The 23,255-nt window shown below is 45.0% G+C and overlaps 1 protein-coding gene across 14 annotated transcripts in view; it reads right to left on the reverse strand.

The window, feature by feature from the left end:
• The window catches only part of EPB41L2 (erythrocyte membrane protein band 4.1 like 2), a 680,749-nt gene that overhangs the window by 211,079 nt on the left and 446,415 nt on the right, over positions 1 to 23,255 (reverse strand). For 5 of the 14 annotated variants that reach the window (XM_085611888.1, XM_085611891.1, XM_085611887.1 and 2 more), the window contains one exon: positions 23,049 to 23,185. In XM_085611888.1, coding sequence (XP_085468014.1) covers positions 23,049 to 23,185 — 137 coding nt within the window. Of the gene's footprint in view, positions 1 to 10,887; positions 10,951 to 11,201; positions 11,232 to 11,370; positions 11,431 to 20,993; positions 21,660 to 23,048; positions 23,186 to 23,255 lie in introns of all 14 variants that reach the window. The other 9 variants (XM_085611881.1, XM_085611877.1, XM_085611880.1 and 6 more) reach the window with 4 other exon arrangements.

Here is a 23,255-nt window from a genome sequence, read left to right on the forward strand (position 1 = left end):
CGAGAACCTGTCAACTAAATGCTTCTAGTGAGCCTGCAGCACCATTGTGCCACCCACTAAAGTAGCACGTTTAAACATGTCTCAGGCCTGCCATTGGAGCCTGCAGTGCTGTTTTGAACTGCCAATTCACATGGAAAAGTAAACCTTTCAAGTCACCCCTAAGGTAGGCTATAAAAGGTCCATAGGGCAGGGTGCATTGTATTTGAAAAGTAGGACGTGTTTTTAAGTTTTACATGTCGGGATAGGGAAATACTCCAAAATTAGCTTTTCACTACTGAATGGCCTACCTCTCCTATAGGATAATATTAGAATATAATAGTGAATTTAAGTGCTAACTTTTGACCAGGAACAGGTAGGAAAGTCATGTTTGGACTCAAATGAATTGCACTTTAAAATCCTCTTTTTCTTTGGAGGAGCCTAGCGCGCAACCAAGATGGCCGCGTAGGTGCGAGGCTCCCAAGGACCTCCGCGACCTCCTACATTTATCCTGTCTTCATCCTGATTCGGTTGAGGGGACTGTGTTGGTGAACCTGAGCCGAGGTGGTACCCGTTTTCCGTATTTCAATCGGACCCCGTGTGCCGTGCTGGGCATCGATTGAAGTTTGCGGCCTGCTCCTCTCCTGACCCCGGACTAGAGTTGGGGGGTGATCCAGTGGAGAAGTGAACAACAACGGCGGGACGAGCCTGGCGAGTCGCGTACCCCACACTTTCACTTTCGCTTTTGAGCCCTCTTGCCATTGTCGCGAGTGGGATCACGGCCCTTCTGTGTGTGGTGGTTGCCTCGCTGGGGGACCCTGCATGCCCTGCGGGGACCTGCTCCGCCTTTCTGAGGCGACCTCTGGGGTCCTTGGCCTCGACTGTTCGCTCTCCGCGGTAGGACTCGTGGGTGTACAGGATACAGGACGATGGCGACGAAGCAGGATGGCGAGAGGCCAAAGGCCAAATCGACCCGGCGTGGCGCTGCAACTCAAGCCAACATTATGGATCGCTATACCCTGCCGAAGGGTTCTCCCGGCGGGTCGCATAAGTCCCCTGAGTGCCCCGCAGATGCCCCGGATTTGCAGACGGATCTGACTTTGCAGCGCCATCGCGGAGATGAAGACCTCGGTGGGTCAACAATTTGATACCCTGGCGCACAAACTCGACGCGGTTCTCATCGATGTTAACCTTGTCAGGGCAGATCTTTCCAAGACAAATGACAGGGTGGATTCTTTGGCTCACACCGCGTCAGGCCTCACGACTGAGGTGGCGGCCCTCCAGACGGAGGTACGTCGGCTCCGGCAGGCCAGTGCGCTCACGGATCGGCGACTGGAGGATTCCGAGAGTCGGGCCCGGAGGAACAACGTTCGCATTATCGGGGTGCCAGAGGGATTGGAGGATTCGGCGGCGGATCTCTTTGTGGAGGATCTGATTTCTAATCGTCTGCAGCCTCGAGGTTTGAGTAAATTCTTTGCGGTGGAGAGGGCCCATAGAGTTCCTGGTGGCAAGCCGAAGGTCGGAGCTCCCCCGCGGCCTCTTATTGCCCGTATCTTCAACTTTCGGGACAGGGATGCGATCTTACAAGCTTCTAGAGTGCAGGGGCCGCTTAAGCTGGAGAACGTGGAGGTGAACTTCTATCCTGACTTTACTCAAGCGGTCCAGAAGCAGAGGCTGGGTTTCATGGGCGTTAAGCGGCGGCTCCGAGATATGAACTTGAAATACGCCATGCTTTTCCCGGCCAGACTGCGTGTGGAGTCCGAGGGTCGCTCTCATTTCTTTGACCGTCCGGAGAAGGCCGGGGACTGGTTGGACACTTTGCCTAGGGGACATGATCGAGAGGGTTTGGGGGCCGCGGGAGGAGAGTGCCCACTGGACCGGGCCAGCGGTATTGATACTGGGGCTAATTCCTGATGATGCCACCTTTCGGCTGTGCTCAGGGTTTCTTGACTGTCGTGCTTTGCTCCCCCTCCCGTGGAGGTTGTGGTGTGTCTCGAGGGGGTTCTCTTTCCTCCTCTAGGGGGTCTTTGTAGTTTAGTTCATGCAGGGGCGACAGGCACACTGCAAGTTGGGGGGGCTGTTTGGGCTCATGCAGGGGTGCAGGGAGGGGGGAGTTTTGTTTGGAATGTTGGGTTGGGGTTGGGTATTGTTTGTTTGTACCACAAGGCAGACATATTGTTGTGTTCTATTCAAGGTGCTCTCTGGGAGGGGACAGATTGGTTTTGGCTGTGATGGGGGGTAGGGGACTGAGACTTCTTTCCTGGAATGTTAACGGACTGGGGGACAGGATAAAACGGGGGGTGGTCCTGCAGTTCTTAAAACGGATTTCACCTGATATTGTGTTCTTGCAAGAAACACACCTTATTGGTAACTCCTTCTGTGCTATGAATAGGCGGGGCTATCGCCTTGTGGCCCATTCGGGCTTCACCTCTGGTTCGAGGGGTGTGGGCATTATGGTTAAAACCTCGCTCCCGTTGGAGGTTGGCGAGGTGCTCCATGATGATAGGGGGCGATATACGGCTCTGGTGGGTAGATGGGAGGGTAAAGTAGTTGTTTTGGTTTCTGTCTATGTCCCGCCGGGGTTGCAGACGACTACTTTTGCTGATTTGGGGCGCCTTCTTCTTGGGCTGCCGGAGGGTATCTTAGTGGTTGGTGGGGATTTTAATGCTGTGGTCTCCGGAACGGAGGATCGTCACCCACCCAGGGATCTCCCCCGGGCCCAAACTTGGTTGTCTGGCCTCTTAGATACCCTGGGTCTGGTGGATTGTTGGCGGCTAAAACATCCTGCGCAAGTACAATACACCTTTCATTCCGGGGCTCATGGTAGTCTTTCGAGACTTGATTATGTTCTGATGCCAGCGGAACAGGCGGGGAGGGTCGGGGAGGTGCGGCATCTTGCTCGGGGTATTTCAGACCACTCCCCTCTCTTGTTGCACTTTGATATTGTCCCGGGGATGGAGGGGAGGGTGGTCCCGATCAACCCCTGGTACCTGCGTAATCCCGCGATTCGCGCAGATTTGATTAAATCCCTTGAGCAATATTTTGGAGATAATGTGGGATCAGTGTCGTCTGCTGTTTCTCTGTGGGAGGCGTTCAAAACGGTACTCCGGGGGGAGGCCCTGTCCCTCATTTCCCACTCCAAGAGGTGTGAGCGGGAGGTGGTGACCCGTATCGAGTCTGAGATAACTGAGTTGGAGGGTGACCTGGATTGTGGTGTCACGGACGACAAACTGCATGCTCTCAGGATCAAACAAGCGGACTACAAGGCCCTGGTCACCGAGGCGGCCAGGGGCCTGAGTAGGGAGCAGCAGGGGCGACTGTATGATATGGGTGATAAAGCTGGAAAACTGATCGCGTGGCTGGATAAAAAGGAGAGAGCGAGTCGAGTTGTTCCGCTGGTTGAGAGAGTGAAGGGTGTGTATGTTACTGATCCGTGTGAAATTGTTGATTGCTTCGCAGAGTATTTTCGCGGGGTGTATTCCCCGGTATCTTCTCGCTCGGAAGAGGATTCCCGCGACCTGCTTAAAGATATTGCGTTGCCTTCCCTTTCGGAGGAGGATAAATCGTTGATGGACGCGACTCCGACGTCTGAGGAGATCGCTCTGGCCATACGTTCAGTCGCCTCTGGCAAGGCCATGGGTCCTAATGGCCTTCCCATTGAATTGTACAAATTGCGGCCGGATACATTGGCGCCGCATCTTCGTGATATGTTCCTCGCGGCCCGGGCGGCGGGTTCCCTCCCGCTGGACCAGCGTCTAGCCACTATTGTGGTTATTCACAAGGAGGGGAGGCCGCGTGATCGGGTCACTTCTTACAGGCCCATTTCGCTTTTGAATGCGGAACCCAAAATTCTGACCAAGGTGCTGGCTAATCGGCTGGTCAGCGTGGTGTGCGACCTGATCCATCAGGACCAGTCCGGTTTTATCCCTCATCGCAACACCGCGCTTAACCTGCGGCGTCTGCATGGGGTGCTCTCGAGGGTTCCGTTCATACGTGAGCCAGCCATTTTGGCGTCCCTGGACGCCACTATGGCATTCGACACGCTTGAGTGGCCATATATCTGGGCGACGCTGGAGAAGTTTGGGTTTGGCCCGGGATTCATTGGCTGGGTGAAATGGTTGTATTCCGGACCGCTAGCCCAGGTGGTGGTGAATGGTAGAGTGTCGGCTCCTTTTGAATTGGGTAGGGGCACGCGACAGGGTTGCCCGCTGTCGCCTCTCCTCTTTGCGCTCGCCTTGGAGCCCCTGGCGGAGTGGCTGCGGTGGCACCCTTCGATTCGTGGTCTCCGATGGACTCCTGAGTATGAGGATCGAGTCTCTCTCTACGCGGACGATATTCTTTTGTATCTTGCTTCCCCGCGTGAATCGTTGATTGTGTTAGTGGATGTGCTGAATTCCTTTGGCTGTAACTCAGGCCTAGTCATCAACTGGGCTAAATCCTGTGTATATGTCCTCTCAGGGGAGGCCCCTATCCTCCCGCGGGGTTGTCCTATCCAGGTTGCTCAACAGGGATTTAAGTATCTGGGTATTTTTATTACCCTGGACTCTGCGGCCCGATACACACAGAACCTACTCCCCCCCCTCCAACGTTTGAAGGCGGATGTGGCGCGTTGGAGGCGCTTGCCGCTCTCGCCGCTCGGCCGGGCGGCGCTGTTTAAGATGATGTCGTTGCCACGGTTTTTGTATGCCTTGCAAAACACGATGGATGTCGTTCCGGCTAGTTTCTTTCGGGAGGTGGAGGGTCTGCAACGCCAACTGTTCTGGGATGGGAGGCCGCGGATCGCCCTCGCGAAGCTGACGCTCCCGTGGTACGATGGGGGGGGTCGCCCTCCCCGACATCAAACGTTATTACTGGGCCTCCCAGCTGGCTGCGATAAACCACGGGCTTTATGGGCCCGCCCTTAATCCGGCTTTTGAAATGGACAAATTGTTGTTGCCGGGTGGCGACTACAATCGTGCGCTCTACTCTAGATCGCTCGACGCACGTTTGACTGGTCCGACACGGGTCGCGGTACGGGTGTGGCATGCGGCAAACTCGGCGATGGGGTGGAAAGATCGGTTGACCCGGGCGACGCCACTGTATGCCTCTGAACGACTGGGTTGTTTGTGGACAACGAAAGGCTTCGAGAAGTGGGACACGATCGGCATTAGCAGGGTGGGCGATCTTTGGACGAAGGGGGGATTTAAAACGTTTGATGTGCTGAAAGCGGAATACCAGTTGCATGACAGGGAGTACTTCCGGTATGTACAGGTTCGCCACGCGTTGTCTTCTGTGTTCCCGGAGGTCGCGTCCATCCCGGAGTGCTCCCCCTTGGAGGATAGAGTGCTAGATGGGCATGTACTAGATGGCACTATCTCATTCATCTATAAAAAGCTCATCAACGATCGCTCGGGACTGCTTGCCGCCCTCCGTGAGGCATGGGTCGCTGATGGATTGGAGCTGGACGACGAGGATTGGGTATCTGCGGTGGCCTCCCCGAAAGAGGTGGCCATACCGGCCCGCCTTCGTTTCGTCCAGCTCAAAATACTCCACAGGGTTTACGTTACGGGACCGGGCCTGATGCGCATGGGATACGCAGTGGATGGGATGTGTAAGCGTGGGTGTGGCATGTTAGGGACCTTCCTCCACATTTTGTGGGAATGTCCGGAGGTGACTCGATTCTGGCGTGGTGTGCATGAGGTGTTGCAAGCGGTCACGCATGTTGCGCTGCTCCCCGAGGCTAGGAGGTGTCTGCTGAATGTGTGGGAGCCGACTGATTATACGGTGACGCAAACGTGGTGGGTGACATTGGGATATATGGTGGCCAAGCGTGACATAGCACAATTGTGGGGCTCCCAGAGGTCACCCACGATTTCGGTATGGAAGGAAAATATGGATTGGTGTATGTTCCGAGAAAAGGTTGTGTATGTGGCGAGAGGTAAGCCTGGGAAATGGGTAAAGGTGTGGGGCCCCTGGAACTCCTACCGCGGCGGGATCTGTACCCCGCCACTGACGCCCGACCTGGCGGCGGCCCTGTCTCCCTAGTCTGCACATTCTCTTGATTCTGTGTTACCGTAACCACTTTGTTTCTGCCCCTGCCCTTCCCCCCCACTTATTCTTGTAGGTTGGTAGAGCCCTCCCGAGGGGAGCACATACTGTTGCCTAGATTTTTGCCGCCTTGTGGGTTTGTTTCTCGTTTTTTCATTTAAAATGAAACCGCCATTTGGGATGTTTGGGCAATGTGGCCGCAAATGATTTTTGATCTGTGGGACTTTTTACTGCTTGCTGCTTGTGTTTATGAATATGTTTCATGGTCTCACTGTCTACTAGCGGCCGGCCTGAAGGTTGTAGGCCCATACTTGTATATCTCTTGAAATCTGTAATAAAGGTTTCCAAAAAAAAAAAAAAAAAAAAAAAATCCTCTTTAATGGCAAAGTGAGATTTTAAGTCACAATAATGAAAATGCCACTTTTAGGAATTTGGCATTTTCTTCCCATAACCGTTTGGTGCCTGCTGCCAGTGTGATCATGTGACTGTGAAGGGCAGAGCAGTTGAGCTTTGTGTATTACTCCCAGAAAGTGAGACAAAGGGGAAGAGCTGTTCCCTGATCCACTTGCAGGACTTGCCCCTGGCACACACAAAGAAACATGATACTAGTCTTTTAACACCCCAGATTTCTTGGAACCTTCGGAAGAGAAGAACTTTCCAGAACTAGACGTGGAGAGTAGTCTAGAACATTCCCCCACTTCAAAGGCTGGTACCAAGTAAAAATATTAGACCTTCAGAACAACCCTTCAGTACACTCCTGGACCTATAAAGGACTTCAAAAAGACTGCCTTGGACCCCAGAGGACTGCTCTGCTGCTTGAAGTATGTCTTGTACCTCAAACAACTGGCCTGCTGCTACCAGATGACTGCCCTGGTGCTTGAGGCTTGCCTTGCCCCCAAACAGACTGCCCTGCTGCTTGAGACCTGCCTTGCTGTTTGGACCAAGGATTATCAGAGTGACTCCAAGGGCAAGTTGGCTGGCCTCCTTTGTGTACTACAGAGACATAACCTCCACCTGCACCTTGCCTCTGTTGGAGTGAGAACTAACCTCTCAAGTGGTGCCCCAAAGTCTTGGACACTTAATAGTGGTGTTAAAGGTGCAATTCCTGCTTAACCCTTAAAGTTGGGGCTTAGAAAAGTAGTCACCAAAAAGTGGCCAGAGAACAGACAGAAGACTAGGACACCTACCTGCTCGCCAATCTGCCCATGGTGCATTGTCAATTGGCCTAACTTCGCTCTTGCTACGTTCTTCTCCGCAGCAGCAACACCTGTTCAGCTGGACATCTTGGCAAAGGTATCTGGCCTCGTGGAGCCTTCATTTGCTACAGCTTGCAGCTTCACTCTGCGCCAGATTTTTTACTTCCAAAAAAGTGGCAAAATCCGAAGGAAGAAATCTTCACCGGCGACGACACCTCCTTCAAAATTTCTTTTAAATCCAAAGCTAAGCAGAGACCGGTTGCAATCCCACTAGTGTGTCCAGACCGCACTCCATTATGCTCTGCCTTAACTTTTGACTTTTAACTCTACCTTACATGACCAGATACTCGTGGTTCAGGCTTGATTTTTGTATGCACTAAAGGTCACAAAAACTTTAAAAATTCATAACTCTGGTTCTACTGATTGGATTTAATTCAATTTGGTGTCATTTTATTTATTAAATTTTTCTCTATTTTTCTAAATTGGTGTGGGATTATTCTTGTGTTGTGTTTTCACTTTATTAATGTTTGAGTGCTACATACAATGTTTACACATTGCCTCTAACTTAAGCCTGACTGCTTTTGTGCCAAGCTACCAGACGGTTAAGCAAACGTAAATTTAGTGACTTATGTGGTTCATCCTGACAGAGATTGTGGTTGTTGCCCGAGTAGGGTTTTTACCCCCGCAATCAATAACCCAATTTCTTACAAAGATGATTAGTACTATTACTATCAGCTAACAAATGATTTAAGTTTTGCTCATAATTCAGGGACTCAATGATTCAGGAAGAAGCCATTACACTATCATTCAGTCAAAAAGAAGCCACGCTAAGAGCTCACAACAAATATGACAAGAAAATAATAGTCAATTCAGTTCCACTGCAGGTAAGAAGAGGACCTACCTCATAGTGTTTGTCACAATTACTTAAATATACATATACAGACACTTTAAAAATGGCAATACAAAGTTTAATTTATTTCATCTTCGACGCAGACCTTGTGGCTAAGACAGTGTTCGGCTGCTGAACACGTAGGATCTCGTTAGTAATCAAGTGGCCACCCCAAGGTTTCAACATTTTTATCTTTTGCAGATATCGTATTTAAGTATCTAAAATAACTGGCACTAATCTTCTATACAAGTATATATTAATAGGTGTTCCAACAGATTGAGTCTCTGAATACCTATGCGGGTTGCCTTTTCAATATCCAAGTCATCGAACTTCGATTCTTGGGGCCAGTCACATTTTTTGTACATTTAGGTACTTTTTAATTAACATTGTCAATCCTCCAATTGAGAGATCCTTTCTGGAGTCCAGAATCGGGATCAACGCAAGTGTCGTGTGTGACATTTTCTGGCGAAGGCACTTTCATGCGCAGAAAGGATATTTCGTTCTAGCCATTGATTGTTACTTGACTGTATCATCCCATATGTAGATTGATCAATGTTTTTGATTAAATTATTATTATAAATCAGTAAATTGGAGAGTTCCTTATTTGATTATAACTTTATTGATGTGGCATTGTTATGTTTTTGTATTTTGTGTTCATTGTCTAGTATGAGACAATCATGATTGAAGTACATATGTGAATTATTCGTACTAATTTTTTTTATATTAATTTAATAAAATAACTTTTGTATTCGTTCATAATATGGTCTTCATGTCCCCAAATGTTTAGTTAAACATACTGGGCCCGATTCACAAAGTCAATCTGAGATAAAAGTCTAACTTTATGATTTTTGGTATTTACAGAGATCATTTACGAGTCATATCTTTGAGTCCGTAGTCGGGCCGTACTCTACGCACCCGGGCCATACTCTCCGGCCGGATGATGTGTAATCAATGGGCCAGGATGCAATTTTTTTTTTTTTTACAAAAGGGAACATTAGGAATGTGTGATAAATGGTTAGGGGGAGGTTATGAGAATCAGTTTGGGCAGGGAAAAGGGTGTGGCCGGACACCACATTACATCCCAGAAAAGTTTGCTCCTTTGCATCATGGTACATGCAGTGCCCAATCTGCGCTCCCCCTCAGTGTCGACTGTAGTGTCAACACTAGCGCCAACACTAAGGGGAGTGCCCTTAGTGTTGACTGTAGTGTCAACACTGCAGTCAACACTGAGGGGAGCGCAAATTGTACCATGATGCAAAGGAGTAAACTTTTCCGGGATATAATGTAGTGTTCGGCCACACTCTTTTCCCTGCCCAAAGTCGGAGAGTACGTCCCAAGCAGAGAGTAAAGCCCGAGCCGGAGAGTACGGCCCGGGTGCGGAGATTCTGGAACGGCGGCAGACGTAAAGATACAACTCGTAAATTACCTCTGTGAATACCAAAAGTCATAAAGTTAGACTTTGTCTCAGATTACCTTTGCAAGTCAGCCCAACAGTTTTTTGAACATTTTGAGTTGCCCTAGGTGTTTGCATTCTCATATCTCCCTGCCTAGAGGAACTCGTACCCATTTGCAGGGGGCCCTTGCTATTTATGTTATAATACAACGTTTCACCATCATGTAGGTAAAGGGTAATCAGATCTGAAATGACAGCACAGTGAAGGGATTTTCAACAGGAAGACTCAAGCAATTGTAACTCCCAAGCCCACTGACATGCTAGATTTCCAGCTAGTTGGGGTTCATTCCCTTGGTAGTTGCAGTTGAAAAGATATATTAGATTAAATACTTTTGGCTAGTGAAAGATGGCTTATTCTAGAGATCTTTGAGTGTGAAATTACCAGTGAGCCGGTTAAGAAACAGTACTGCATCTAGCCAGATCCAGGCATCACAATATCTTTCAAGTCCACCACCACCATTTGCCATTAATACTGGTAATACTTCTACCCAGTGTGCAACTAAAATGTAGGAGGTGCATTAACTATGACTCAAAATTCAAGTGATCATGCTTAATTTTTTGGGTGGGCAGTTCACGCATTCTTCATTGGTCCCCACCACTGAGTACAGCCAAGCTGAAAACTGTTAATAATTTAGCCATGTAGCTCAGTTGTGGAACCAATGATCATACCATGAGACGAGGCAGACTTATTTACTGAATAGAAAGCAATGTTATGCAGAGTGGTTTTCCGGCATTAGTAGGTTAACGCTGGAAATGCACTGAGTTTATCAAATCTGCAAAATGCAACAAAAGGCATTAGTAAGGTTAGGGCTGGCATGAGTGTTACTTAACAGAAACTGAATCCTCACATACAACAAGAAATAGAAAAAAATAAAACAAGCTCAGCTGTGACTGAGTGAATCTATAACAGCCCTTTGCCAACAGTCAGAGCTGATCAAGTAATGTCTATGAGTGGCGTCATTGGGTTCAGCTAAATGTGCCATACGACACTGACACAGAGTATAGCAGAACGGCAATGGCACACAGTGAACTGTTTGCAAACACCTCAATAGTGCTGCGACGTTCTTATTACTACTTCACATGCAGACAATGTTTTTTCTTGGTAATTGTAATTGGGGTGAATTAAAAACCTGTTCCAATGGGGCTATGCTCACCAGCTGTCCCTTGCAATTTACAGCACGCATTCATCTACAGATCATTGTTCTATACAGTAAACGATTCAAAGCATGCATTTCCATGTGACTCTGCCCCCATGCATGCCATGCACCATGTCCACAGAGGAGCCTGCAAGTGAATGCCATTCCCTGCAGCCTGGCAGCCCATGAGAGTAGAAGCCTTATACAAACCTCCAACATTAAATTGCTATGTCTGACATAAATATTTTCCCCTTCTATTCTCAAGGACTTGTTCTGTGAAATCAAATTAAAAAGAGGGCACAATGAACGCAAAGATGTTTAGCAACCAACCAGAAAAAGACATGACCCACAGTTTAAACACAGACCACAGTGACAAAGCATAAAACAAAACAAAAAGAAGACAGCAAGACAGTAATCTGGGGATCCTAAGATTAGAGAGCAGCAAACCCACTAAGCAATAATAAAAGCAAGCGGGAACACAAATAATTCATACAGTAACAAAAATCAGAAACTGCATCTATAACCTTCTGCTGTTGGGTTTCCTCCTCTTCTTTCTTCGTTGACAACCACGCAACCATGTGAAAGGTTACCAAAAAAGAGTTGTTACCATGTGTTAACACTGCAATATTTTGTCTGTTTAAAAAACAGGACTTTGAAAAACAAAGCCTTGAAAGATGGGCCTTGTTTACAGACCTTTTGTGTTTTGGTCAGATCTGCTGCTGCACCTTTGAAGCCACTTTGATAATCCACCACCTATGGTGTTGCAGAAATGGATGAAGTAAAATTTGGTAAAGATGAAATGGAAATGGAATCTTAAACTGTTATGGAACAGTTCCTATGAATTTGCTTTGTAACCCCTCTGATTCAGCTGAAACAAAAATTGACAGAGGGAACGGCCAACCCATCAATAATGGACAATTCTGAAAGAATCTGGCTAGAAAGAAAAACGCAGGCCACGCTAGCAAAAATAACACTGCTTAGTAAAGAACCACAACTCATTAAGATATTGGTTTCAACGGTTAAGTGTGCTAACAGAGGAAGGAACAAAAACTTGTATTTTCCCTCTACTGATTTCAAAATGCTGCGGTGAAATAAAAGATTTGTGAATAAAACGTTCAACCTCTCGTTCAACCTCTCCCTTTGAATTTCAAAGCTAGACAAACACGAATGAAACTATTATTTGGGTTTTGAATGCGTGTTTGGCGGAAGAAGAAGAGGAATGATTTGCTTAAGTGCCTTACAGAAAAGCTTAACATACTGCAGCATTCCATTCTTTATTATTGCTTATTTTTTTACGATAAGTTTGTAGTTTTATAATTTAGTAATCAAGCGCCATACGCGTTCTGTATCTGGCAAAAGAGGCTGCTAGATAGATACCAGAGAGAAGTTAACAAAACAGTTTTGAGACTCGTTCTGGTAGAAGACTGGAAATGATCAGCAATTCTACTGGGAGCCTCCAAAGGGACGGACATACCTTAGTCTTGACATGGTACACTCTTGAATCACATTAAGCTTGGGTTATATAATCAGCATACAGGTAGCTACTCCTGCATTAAAATGAACATACTCTGAGCACCCCTTCAAACACGAGGAAAATCTGTCCCACATTAATTATATTTTCTTGCCCACGTCGGCCAAAACTAGCTTTTTAACTACAAACAGCAATTAACAAGTGTACTCAAATAATAAACTCAATAGTTGGCTCAATCTTTAGAATAACAAATAATTAAGTCTTTAGGTAAAATGGCCAATACACATTTTACATAATTATTATTCAGGTAAATCATCAGTTATAACATTTGCCATAAGAAGAGCACAGATCCAACTTTGCACACAAAGGCAGGAGTCAAAAGTGAATAGCATTTTGGTTACGTCAATACTGCTGGGCAGTTTAGAGAACTGGTCAAATGGTAATGTCTGCTAAATTTCTAATGAAAACCTAAGGCTCAAGTGCACCACCAATGAATGCTGCTACACTCTTGGGAAACAAACAGGTGTAGTTGGTGATCCACACACCGTTGTGATTCGCACAGCTCTACGACGCTTAGCTGGAAGAATCTCAAGCGGTATAAACACCATGAAAACTAAGGAAACATAAATGAAACCTCGACCAGCAAGAGGCCCACTGAACACTGCCTCACTCCAGCAACCGAGGTACCAGTAGAGACTAGTCTCTAAATCACCACAATGATGCAGACTGGCACAGAACCAATACCATTTCGCCAAGACTCCTTGTTGCGAGCTAACCATCACTGGCCATTCTGCAACCACATCAACTGCCTCCAAAGAAATGGCTCATAATGAACTGGTACTCAGTTCAACCAAAAAAAGAAGGGACAAAGGGGACGGGAAGGCATAGGGAATAAGCTTACTTCGAATGCACGCACAACAATGTTGGACTGCAGTATCCACACTGTGAAAAGGTGTAAACATAATCTCGATCAGTTATTGGAAATCGACTGTCTGACACCACTGGTTAGGGGTTGCAGGGAAGAGCTGTGTGGCTCCATACTCTCTAAGCCCCATCCATCCTTGCAGAAAACGATTGGCTTCAAGAGTGCGTTGGTTGACAGGATAGGCCCACAAGCACCGGCAGCAAAACGTGCTCTGCAATGAGGAGGAAAAGGCAGGCCAAGGTTTGAGAGAAGTGTGCTTATGTGCAAAAAGAGAGGAGTGGAATTTTTACTTCCAATGGAGTGCATGAAAATCTGCATTATAATATAAATGAAGGAACATCTTGTCAGACAACTGGATCCATATCAATGATAATAAGGGACTGAAAGAAGAACCCGCCATACTTCCTTCCACAGACTCTTCCAGTCTTCAAACTAGAACAAGGTTGTTAGTTAACTTTTATAACATTTAACTCATGCAAGGCCAATCTTTGACACCACTCTGGCAAAAGCATTTAGTCAAGAGGCCACCTTATCCCCCTTCAAGGGAACGGTCACAGACTTGAAAACAGGGGCTTTGCTAAGGACAAGAAACTTCTGCCACACACACGTCATCATCAGTGATTTGTTTGTGTATACCTCCAGTAAGGCTGGAGATAAAATGGGTCCAGTAACTTTGTACCAAACTATAATCTAATAAATGAACCTCGTCCACATTTTTATAATTTCTCTATCACATTAACAGGTGCCCCGATATAGAAAGGCATGAACATATCAACAAAATATTGTTTCATACTGATATGTTGTTGAACTATCTTGTTAAAAGATGGTTTGTTGTGAAACAGTGGATCCTTAGTAGAGGGCCATCTCTTCATGGCCTAATATTGTTTTTCATGCTGGGAATATGGCTCAGAGAGGTGCATGCTCGTCATTGACAGCTGCTTTGAATAAGTCACAAATGTAGATCCTGAAAAGGTCAATTCAGCATTTTATTGCTCTAAGATTAGAAAACTAAGTGCTCTGAAACTAAGTGATACTAACATCTCCAGTATTAACAATGCTTAAATTGGTAGTGTGGTCTAAAGAGCTAAATAAAAATACATTTTCTACATCATCAGCTGTAGTACTCCAGACCTCACTAGTATTCATCAAGTCCTTCGACCACATGACCTGGTGATTCAGAGTAAGCTATGAGCATATAAGGCGTAAGCGTTGTTTGCTCTATATAAAAAAAAAAAAACAGCCAGAAGCCCATCTCTGAGAAAGGATTAAAATGGTTCCAGTCTATAAAATACACCAATAGGGCACTCTACATATGTCACTCATATCAAGAAGAGGTGAGTCACCGGAGAACGCATGGAGCCAAACTAGAGATCAAGCGGAGTACACTTTGTTTTTGGCATACCAGGACAATACCACTAGATAAAAATCACGTTTCTGCTTTGGATAATTACTTCTATGATGGATGGGTATAGTGTACCATCAAATTAGGTCTTATTTATTTGGTAAGCTGGATGGTACGGAAACCAGCGAATAACTAGAAGAATAATGATGATAGCAGAGTATGGCACATAGCAGGCTTTTTATCATACAGGTAGTAAATGTCCCTAGAAATGTAAAAGGATCTCTCGCTTTAATCTTATAGTAGGATAAACCATTCCATAATCTGTAGACTTACTTCATGTAAGACTACCTTATAAATGAGGTTAAGTTAAACTGCTTAACCACAATTAATACCTAGGTACATATGAGAACAGAACGTTTTCCAATTCAGAACACGAGTAGCTGTAAATACATACATGCTTAACATTGACTGTAAAGCAATGCCCTTTAGAAGCGGTAGCTAGCGTGTTGATGATTCCGATGTCTGAAACAAGGTCCTTAACACCATCTGACCTACCATGGTTGTTCATGGGACCTGGGATGTCGACACAGCAGTTCTTGGTAAAGGTGTGGGGTGTTTACAAGGTGGCTGCCTTGAAAATATCTGCTAGTGGGATGTTTCCTAGAAAGGCCATGGTCACTCTTTTCTTACAAGTGGAGTGCACTTTGGGTGGAGCTGTAGATGTAGAACTCTCTTTACTTTAGGGTAGAAATTTGAATACGTCGGACTATCCACTTATGCATGCCATGGCGATAGGATCCCCTCTCTGAGGCTTTGTAAAGGAGACAAAGTGCTGCTCTGATTTGTGGTATGTCTTGGTCCTGTCAATGTATTACATAAGATCTCTTTTGATATTATGAGTGAAGTGCTCTTTCCACAACAGGATTCGGTTGTGGAAAAAAATGTTAGTTCTTTGGTAAAGGTAGAATTGGGTCACCACCTTAAGGAGGAATGTAAGATTGGTTTTAAGAACAACCCTGACCTTGTGGACCTGAATGAAGGGCTCTTGTAGGATGAGTGCTGGCAGGTCAATGATGTGTGAGTGGGCCAATGGTCAGAGGGAAGGCCACCTACCAAGAGAGGAACTGAAGGGGGCAAGAGTGCTTAAAACAACATCCTTTAGATTCCACATGGGAACAGGTGGCACTCTAGGGGGGATAGTCCTCTTCCAACTCTCCTTTAAGGCCTTAACCACCGAATTTCTGAAGAGGGACAAGTGTTCGCTGTTCCTCCAGCATCCTCGATCTCCTCGTGGTCCGAGTTGCTCGAAGACACTGTCTCCAGACTAGGCTTTGGCTGCATGGCCGGCATACCAGATGAAAGTTGTCTTCCTATTTGGTGCTAAGAGAATCATCTCCAAAAATATCTGGGGTCTCTGAGGAGAACTGCTGGTGTGTCTTCTGAGGTTCCCAGTGCCGTTCCCTTCAGCCCCTGAAGGTTTTTTGGAACTGAAGTTGAGGCACGATACACAGGAGATGATAAGGAGTCAGCCCCCAAACACATTGTACATCATTAGGAGTCACGCCACATCTTGTGAAGAGAGAATTTTTCAAAGTAAAACAACTTTCAAACGTCGGAGCCGAACACTAGATAGCAGAAGTATGCTAAGCGTGTGTATCTACGGCCACACATGCTATAAACCAGATATTTAAAATGCTTTCAACATTCAAAAGCTGTGACTTACGTATGACACACTCCTAAAGATTCCACTCCAAGTACACTAAATAATTTATGGTTCTAAAAATGATAATTATCTAAAACCATTAAGTGGAGAGAGTATCCTATATTGGTTACAATTCGTTTAACACTAATAATCACCAGGCTAACAAAACAATATTTTAGACAATGAAACAAAGACATTGTTCCACTCCAGTCTGGTGTTTAGTACTGATGCTAAAGCACGTCGATTTTTGATGGGAGCCTTCCTTAAGACGAATCGATGTATTCATGTGAACAGACATGTTTTGGAAAGTGTTTGATATAAACAAACTTTGGAGCACAGAAGGCAATCAAAAATACAGTAATATATTGTAAAGTTTCCAATCTCAAAAATCTCTAGTATGCTTTATTTGGAATGTTACGTACTTCCCTAATACATTGATGTTGAGTATACGGATGCTGTAATAATTTAAATGTTTTTTAACATTCTTTCTACAAAAGGAAATTTATGCATTTATTTTCGTGTTGAGCCATAATGTTCATTAATATATGTGGAACCCAAAGGTTCTGAACAATATCATCATGTAAAAATGATTTGTATACTCAAGTATTCTTTCAAAACTGTTTCCCTCGGTTTTTGAAATGCAGTTAGTATTTTGAGGGCGTTTTGTTTGGTTTCCATACATAAATGGAGACTAGAGATAACACTACAGTTGAAGATTTGAAGTTCTCTAATGTAAGAGGCTACTCAGCAATATTTGCGCTTTGCTGTGTGGTCGAGAGATGTGCTTAAACTCTGGCCTAACAGCGCAGCTATCGCAAGACAATTATGTAAGAATTACTAGAGAAGGGCTGTGGCTCCGTCAACATGTTACGAGCCATGAGTACATGTTTTGATTGAGCAGAGGTTGTGTGCTTCCACGAAAAAAGTTCTTGCCATACGCACAACTATGATCATTTTGTTTATTTATCCAGCTTCCTGAGCTTGAATGTTCATGAGCTCACCCATGACATTTGCATGCTATTAAAGCATCTTTGATAATTAGATAATTTATGGTGTTTTTCTCTGGAAGCAGCACAGATGGGAGGAGGGCTGTGGTTAACCTACATTGACTTTAAGGTTTAGCTTGTCAGTGCAACTGTCACTTGACCTTTTAACCTACACCAATATTATTCTACAGTTCTTTGCTTCCACAGAATAATATATCATTTTGCTTTACAATTTTGTTGTAATGGTTCACATTGTCATACAAGACTCCTTTAAAGCCAGACCTATTGGCATTGCCATTGCTTGTTTTAATATTAGTTAACAGATAATCCATCTTTCTTTTAACAGACAGATATGGCATATTCCAGATTGACAATACTCTGGACGACCTTAAATACAGTTTTACTAGGACTATATGAGTCAGTCAACTAGAAAATGAGGTGCAACATTATGAATAGTGCATTACACTTTTTGCTAGAAAATTTTAACAGGGCTGACTTACATTAGTTTTACCTTTACATAGATGAATTTGTGTTTGTTCAATATATTTCTATAGCACACAATTTGTAAATTGTTGGGCTTCCTGGTAGGTTGATTTCTGGGCTGCGACTGATGTCTATGATTTGTATGTACTCTCAAGGGAAGACCCCTATGTTTTCATGTGCAAGAGCATAGAAGGTAGCTGTAGACTTTTATCCTTCCCCCGGGTGAGTGTATATACGTGATGTGGAGTGCAGTGTTAGTTTCCCAACAGTGATGCTTTGTAGAGAGGCCAGATTTTGGACCCTTCCAGCATGAACTGTTTCAGTGTTGCCTCCAGCATGTGAGTGCCCTGCCCGGAATTCCATAAGGGCTAACGTTTTTGGGACACTCCCCCTTGTTTATTTCACCTGTGCCAATTTTGTCAATCATCTTGTGTGTCCATGCTGATCTCTATGCAGACAATACGTTGTGGGTGCGTGTTTAGTCTTCACAGCACAGTCCTTGTAGCAGCTCTGCATCTTATTTTGAGTGGTTGGTTTATCAGCTAGGCTCTAATAGGGCAAAGATTGGTCTGATGTCTGTTTCCCCATCTTTCTGTACTTCAGACTGACCTGTCCTCTTTGCTTCCCGACAAAATAACTAGTGACAAATGGATGAATTCTGAAAAATGTAGGCTTGTTCTTTCTACTTCAAAGCAAAAGTGGGAAATATTGCAAAAGAAACTGCCCCCTTCATATGGATCACCACCACGTCACTTCACAAATTCTTTCACCTTGACAAAAGTTGAACACTACGGCCCTGCAGGTTCTTCCAACTGCGCCATCAATGTAATGATTCATCGAATGTGAGTGAAACCAAACTAATGATATTACTTATCTGAGAGAAAACGTGAAAATCAACATTAAAAATGATACCGAAATATCACTTTTTTCACTGGCAGTGAAAAGGAGAAAGTGAGAGGGCCAATAGAAAAAGGGATGCGTTGTTAAATAAAACTAAGCTTCCTTATTCGAAAGAGTATAATATACAACAAAAAGGTTTTCAGATGGTTCTAACCAAACTTTCTAGGTGACTATGACCAAGAGGTCTCCTAAGCTATCTCACGATTTTACATTCTTATTAATCGAAATAGAAGATCTGCTATTTGTGATGTTCGATGACCACTTCGAATGCCCTAAGATTTTTTTCTTTCTTTAATTTCTAATAAAAGGATTTGTTGTGTACAATACAAAGGCCGGATGTATGCAAATAAAGTTATTTCGAGGACATGAGCTTCCTCAAGACAACAATACTGAGGTTCATTCTTGCTATAGGAAGCCAAAAAAATACATTCTTCAAAGGCAGGGTTGGTACAATCTTGCTGGTCTGCTAGACAGTTCATACTTTGTTTCGGCATCATCATGCGCTTTGTATATGTCCTGTCTGATAATTTTGAGTATGCATTGAACCTTGTCACACACAAAAGAGGGCCTGGAGGAGGTTTAAGGACCAGCGTGGGCACACTCCCCACTAATAATATTCAACACACAAAGAGCCCACGGGTCCAGAGTATGAGTCTGCTGAGTATGTGGAACACATATACCAAGCACCAGATAGGGACAAAGGAGAGCAGGGAAGGTGTCCCTTTATAAAGACAGTTCCCCTCACACACCTGCGGTGTCATGCTTCATCATAGGGGTGCCTCCTCGCGTCAAGAACCTAGTCTTGACATGGGCTACAACCCCCTCTCTACGAGGGAGGAGCTCAGGGATGTTTTTTCAATTTGAGCACATGGGTTGTCCTAAAAACCCTATGTGAGCGTGGTGTGTGAATAAATGTGATGTGCAGTGCTAGCGTGAATGTGAACGTGAGTTAAAACGGCCTACAAAGCTACCTAGCAGAAACTTTATTCAGCTACCCTGTGACAGGATTAAAAACAACGAGCTGGGTAATGAGACTGTAAGAATTCAAGACAGCTACATTAACAAGATTGACATGTTTCGGCCTTTGGTGACCTCTCAAAGTGTCGTGGCCTTCATCAGGATCAGAGAAACAGTGTGAGAAAGTGCCCTCTTTCATGCATGGTATGCCTCCACTTTTTGCTGAATTGCTGATGTTCTCTGACTGAGTGTGCCCTGGGCTCCTTCTAACCGGGTACTTATGAGGCAACGCTGTGTAAGCTTCTAGCTTGCTGTGCCTCGGACTTCCCCACAAGGGTTCTTTTGCCTCGCAAACTCTCGTTTTTCAGTTTAGGTTCCCAAATAGGGGAGCCGGTTGCCTTGCTATCTGTGGGCTCCACACGCATCAAAGTGCCCCTTCAGACCTGCTCAAGAACCCCAAGTCTGCTATCCCATTGTCCCACCTTGGGGCAACCTAACTGTAAGGACGCACCCACAACCTGCAGATCCATGCACGACTGCCAGGCACACACAGGCTTACACAGGGTTGCCTCAGAAGTTCAGAATGGTTCTTCTTTTTCCAAAACGGCACACACGATGCGAGGAGGGACCCCTATGATGAAGCATGACACCCCAAGTGTCTGAGGGAAACCGTCCTTAAAAAAGGATACCTTCCCTGCTCTTCTTTGTCCCTATCTGGTGTTTGGTATATGTGTTCCACATACTCAGCAGACTCATACTCTGGACCTGTGGGCTCTTTGGGTGTTGAATATGCATTGAACCTTGCCAGCAGCAGATAAGTTAATGTATAGATCACATACTTTACAGCTTAACCTTAACAGCAGACACGTATTGGCACTTTTTGATCAGGTTATTATTCCATCTTCCAAAACAGTTTGCTGTGTAGTGCAACATTGGTTCCAGATACCTACTAAATCATATTTAAAAAGTGACAATAGGAAGACACTCTGTGTGCAAAAGCAGTCGTAAAATGTAGTGGCACTTGACGAAAATGAGCATGTCACACTAGTAGAGGAAAGGAAGAATGACATCTTCCATAAGTTGAGGTTCATATCTATTTCCAGGGTGGAACTTGGGGTGAAGTTAAATGTGGAGGCACAATCTGCAAAGCTGAAGTCTCCAAACCAACCTCCAAGATGAATGGAAGGTTGAATTCTCTTGTTTAGAGACCTATTCAGAAAACAGCTTTTATCTTTTAGATTTTACTTGATGGACGACTATGTATGATTTCAATATGCACCCCAAGTGATGTCTCAGCTCCTCACTAGTCAACCAATCATGGCGTTTAAGGCTCCTACTGCAGTTTAACAATGGCTCAGCAAGACAATGTTTTTGAGTAGAATAATTGATGGATGAGCAATTTAAAACAGTTTGCTGTAACCAAAGTGCCTCACAAAATTAAGTTTGTAGAATCAATGTCACTCAGTGTGCAAGGTTGAGTATGCATCCCTCAGGGTCCAGACGGGAAATCTATGTGCAAGTGGCAGCAGTTACGCGACAAGGTCACACACCTCTTCCTCCGCTTTGTCTTTCAGGTCAATGTCAATAAAGGCACTCACTGAAGTCGCCTTAGGCTCCAGATAGCACAGGGACAGCGCGAGAGGAAGGGAAAGGATTAGTGAGAAAGGGAGGGACCGTGAAGCAGAGAGGAGAAGCACGAAGATGAGCAGGAAGGATGGAATGAACGAGGGAGAGGTCAAAGGAACATAATGCTGGAGGCCTGGAGGGAGAAAAGACACGCAAACCTCTGGGAGACTGGGGAAACTAATGTAACCATCATCATCAAGAAGAGATGGGAACTTGGCAGGAAAACACTTGCAGAAACTGAATGAAAAGAAGCGATAACGGGCATCACTGCAGTTAAAATTAATGCGCTTCTTCCCCTGTACTTCAGAGATTAGATTTGGACACGAGTGGCGTAGCACTGCAAGCGGATGCGTTATTAAAGGCAGCTTGTCGACTGCCCCGGGAGCAATTGTTTCATTCTCCTCTTTTCCTTTGCAAAGGAACTCTACACTGCCCGAGGCAGCTTGCTCCAGCTCCCCGAAGGGATCTTCCTCAGAAATGTCTGAAAGCATGTCCATCTCTGGGATAGGTGGCAGGTTTGCTGTGCGACAAGGAACACAAAGCATGGGGGGTGGTGGGGAAGATGGACAAGTGGGGTGCTCAAGCAAGTCCTGCCGCAGGTGGATATGAAAACAGAACAAAAAAGAATGCAAATATTTAATAAAAAGTGGTGAAAATGTATAAGAGTGGAAGGGAAAAAAAGAAAGAAGATTGTTAAACTGGTACACAAAAGCTGGGATAGCACTACCAATTATATCAAACTATCCACCACATTCATACTGATTTTCTTCTCTTGAAGGGGCCACTGCAAGGCATGCTGGGTTTACAGTCAGACACCAAATATACTTATTGTTGGGATATTGAGAGAAATGTTGCACTTGATAGGCACAGTGATAAAAACAAATGGCAGCAGATTCAGCACCAACATTCACAATATCTTGCATGTAGAAGGGAAGCATGCATATCACATTGAAATCCCCTGTTTCCACCCACAACCAAAAGAAAGGAGAGATTGTAGCTAGTATCAGTGGAAATGCTTGGTGTAGGAAACAAGGGGTCGTTCATATGTCTACACATCAGCAATCTATTAATACAGGCACTTTGGGTGCAGAAATGTCAAGGTCCTTCGAGATGAGAAGGTAGATTTCAATCTGTGCTTCAGACGGCAATGCTGTGTTGCTACAACTAATATTTGTTTTTTTAATTTTGCAAGCACAATCTATTGAGATTGTTAACAGAAGGAGCAGCAGTTTTGGAACGATCAAAATGTGAATGTGAATGAACTGGACATTTCTGTTGCACCATTTATTCTACATTGCAGCAAGCATCAGGAAAAAGAGTGGTAAACCATGGTTCGCTGATAAAATGCACACACGGGCACAAGAGGGACAATGCACGACAGATTTAGGGAAACCAAATGCGAACTAGGAATTGCCACTTGCATTAGAATGTCACCATTATTGAGTAAAATCATTTTGGAATGATACTCCTCTTTTTTCAACCATCTAACTGTTTAATTCTGGAGAAAACTTCAGCAGAGTAGGGGTCGTCGAAGCAACATGGCTCACGTATAAGGCGAGTGGCAGACCATGACTGAAAGCCATGATTAGGAAGCCGAAGGCGTAATGCATAGGCATGCACCATACAGTACCACAGTCCGTGCTGTGTCATAAGTCATCAGCAATTCAACCCATGTGCTAACATCACCTCAAACAAAAACTGAGCAATACTTTTGGCGCTTTTAAGTCAGTATATTTACCAAACGTTTAGAAAGCAGCAAAAAGCAGACTAATGACGAAGTAAAACAAAATATGTAAGAATTGTTACGAAATGGACAGACGGCACAAACATGCGATAGCATGCAAGTGCTCAACTGCATACCCAAGATAAAAATACCTTTAGTCACTTCACATGCGGCTCATTGCAAAGAACGTGGACTCAAATCCGTCTTATTCTAATGCTATCCAGCGCAAACAGAAAAACATCTCAACCAGCCTTACCTCTGCTTGCCACCGGGAGGTTTCTGTTGGTGTTTCATCTTCAGCACCATCAATGCGAGGGAAATCTCCATCCACAGCTTTGCCAGAGGTAGCCACCTCATTGAGCAGGCTCTGGTCAGTAATGATACCCATTGCAGCTGAAGGGGAGTCGACATACATTTACTTCAGCATGCTCAGTACATACACCGTATGAAATACAGAGTGCGC

Source organism: Triturus cristatus, chromosome 6, assembly GCF_964204655.1.
Source record: "Triturus cristatus chromosome 6, aTriCri1.1, whole genome shotgun sequence".
NCBI lineage: Eukaryota > Metazoa > Chordata > Amphibia > Caudata > Salamandridae > Triturus > Triturus cristatus.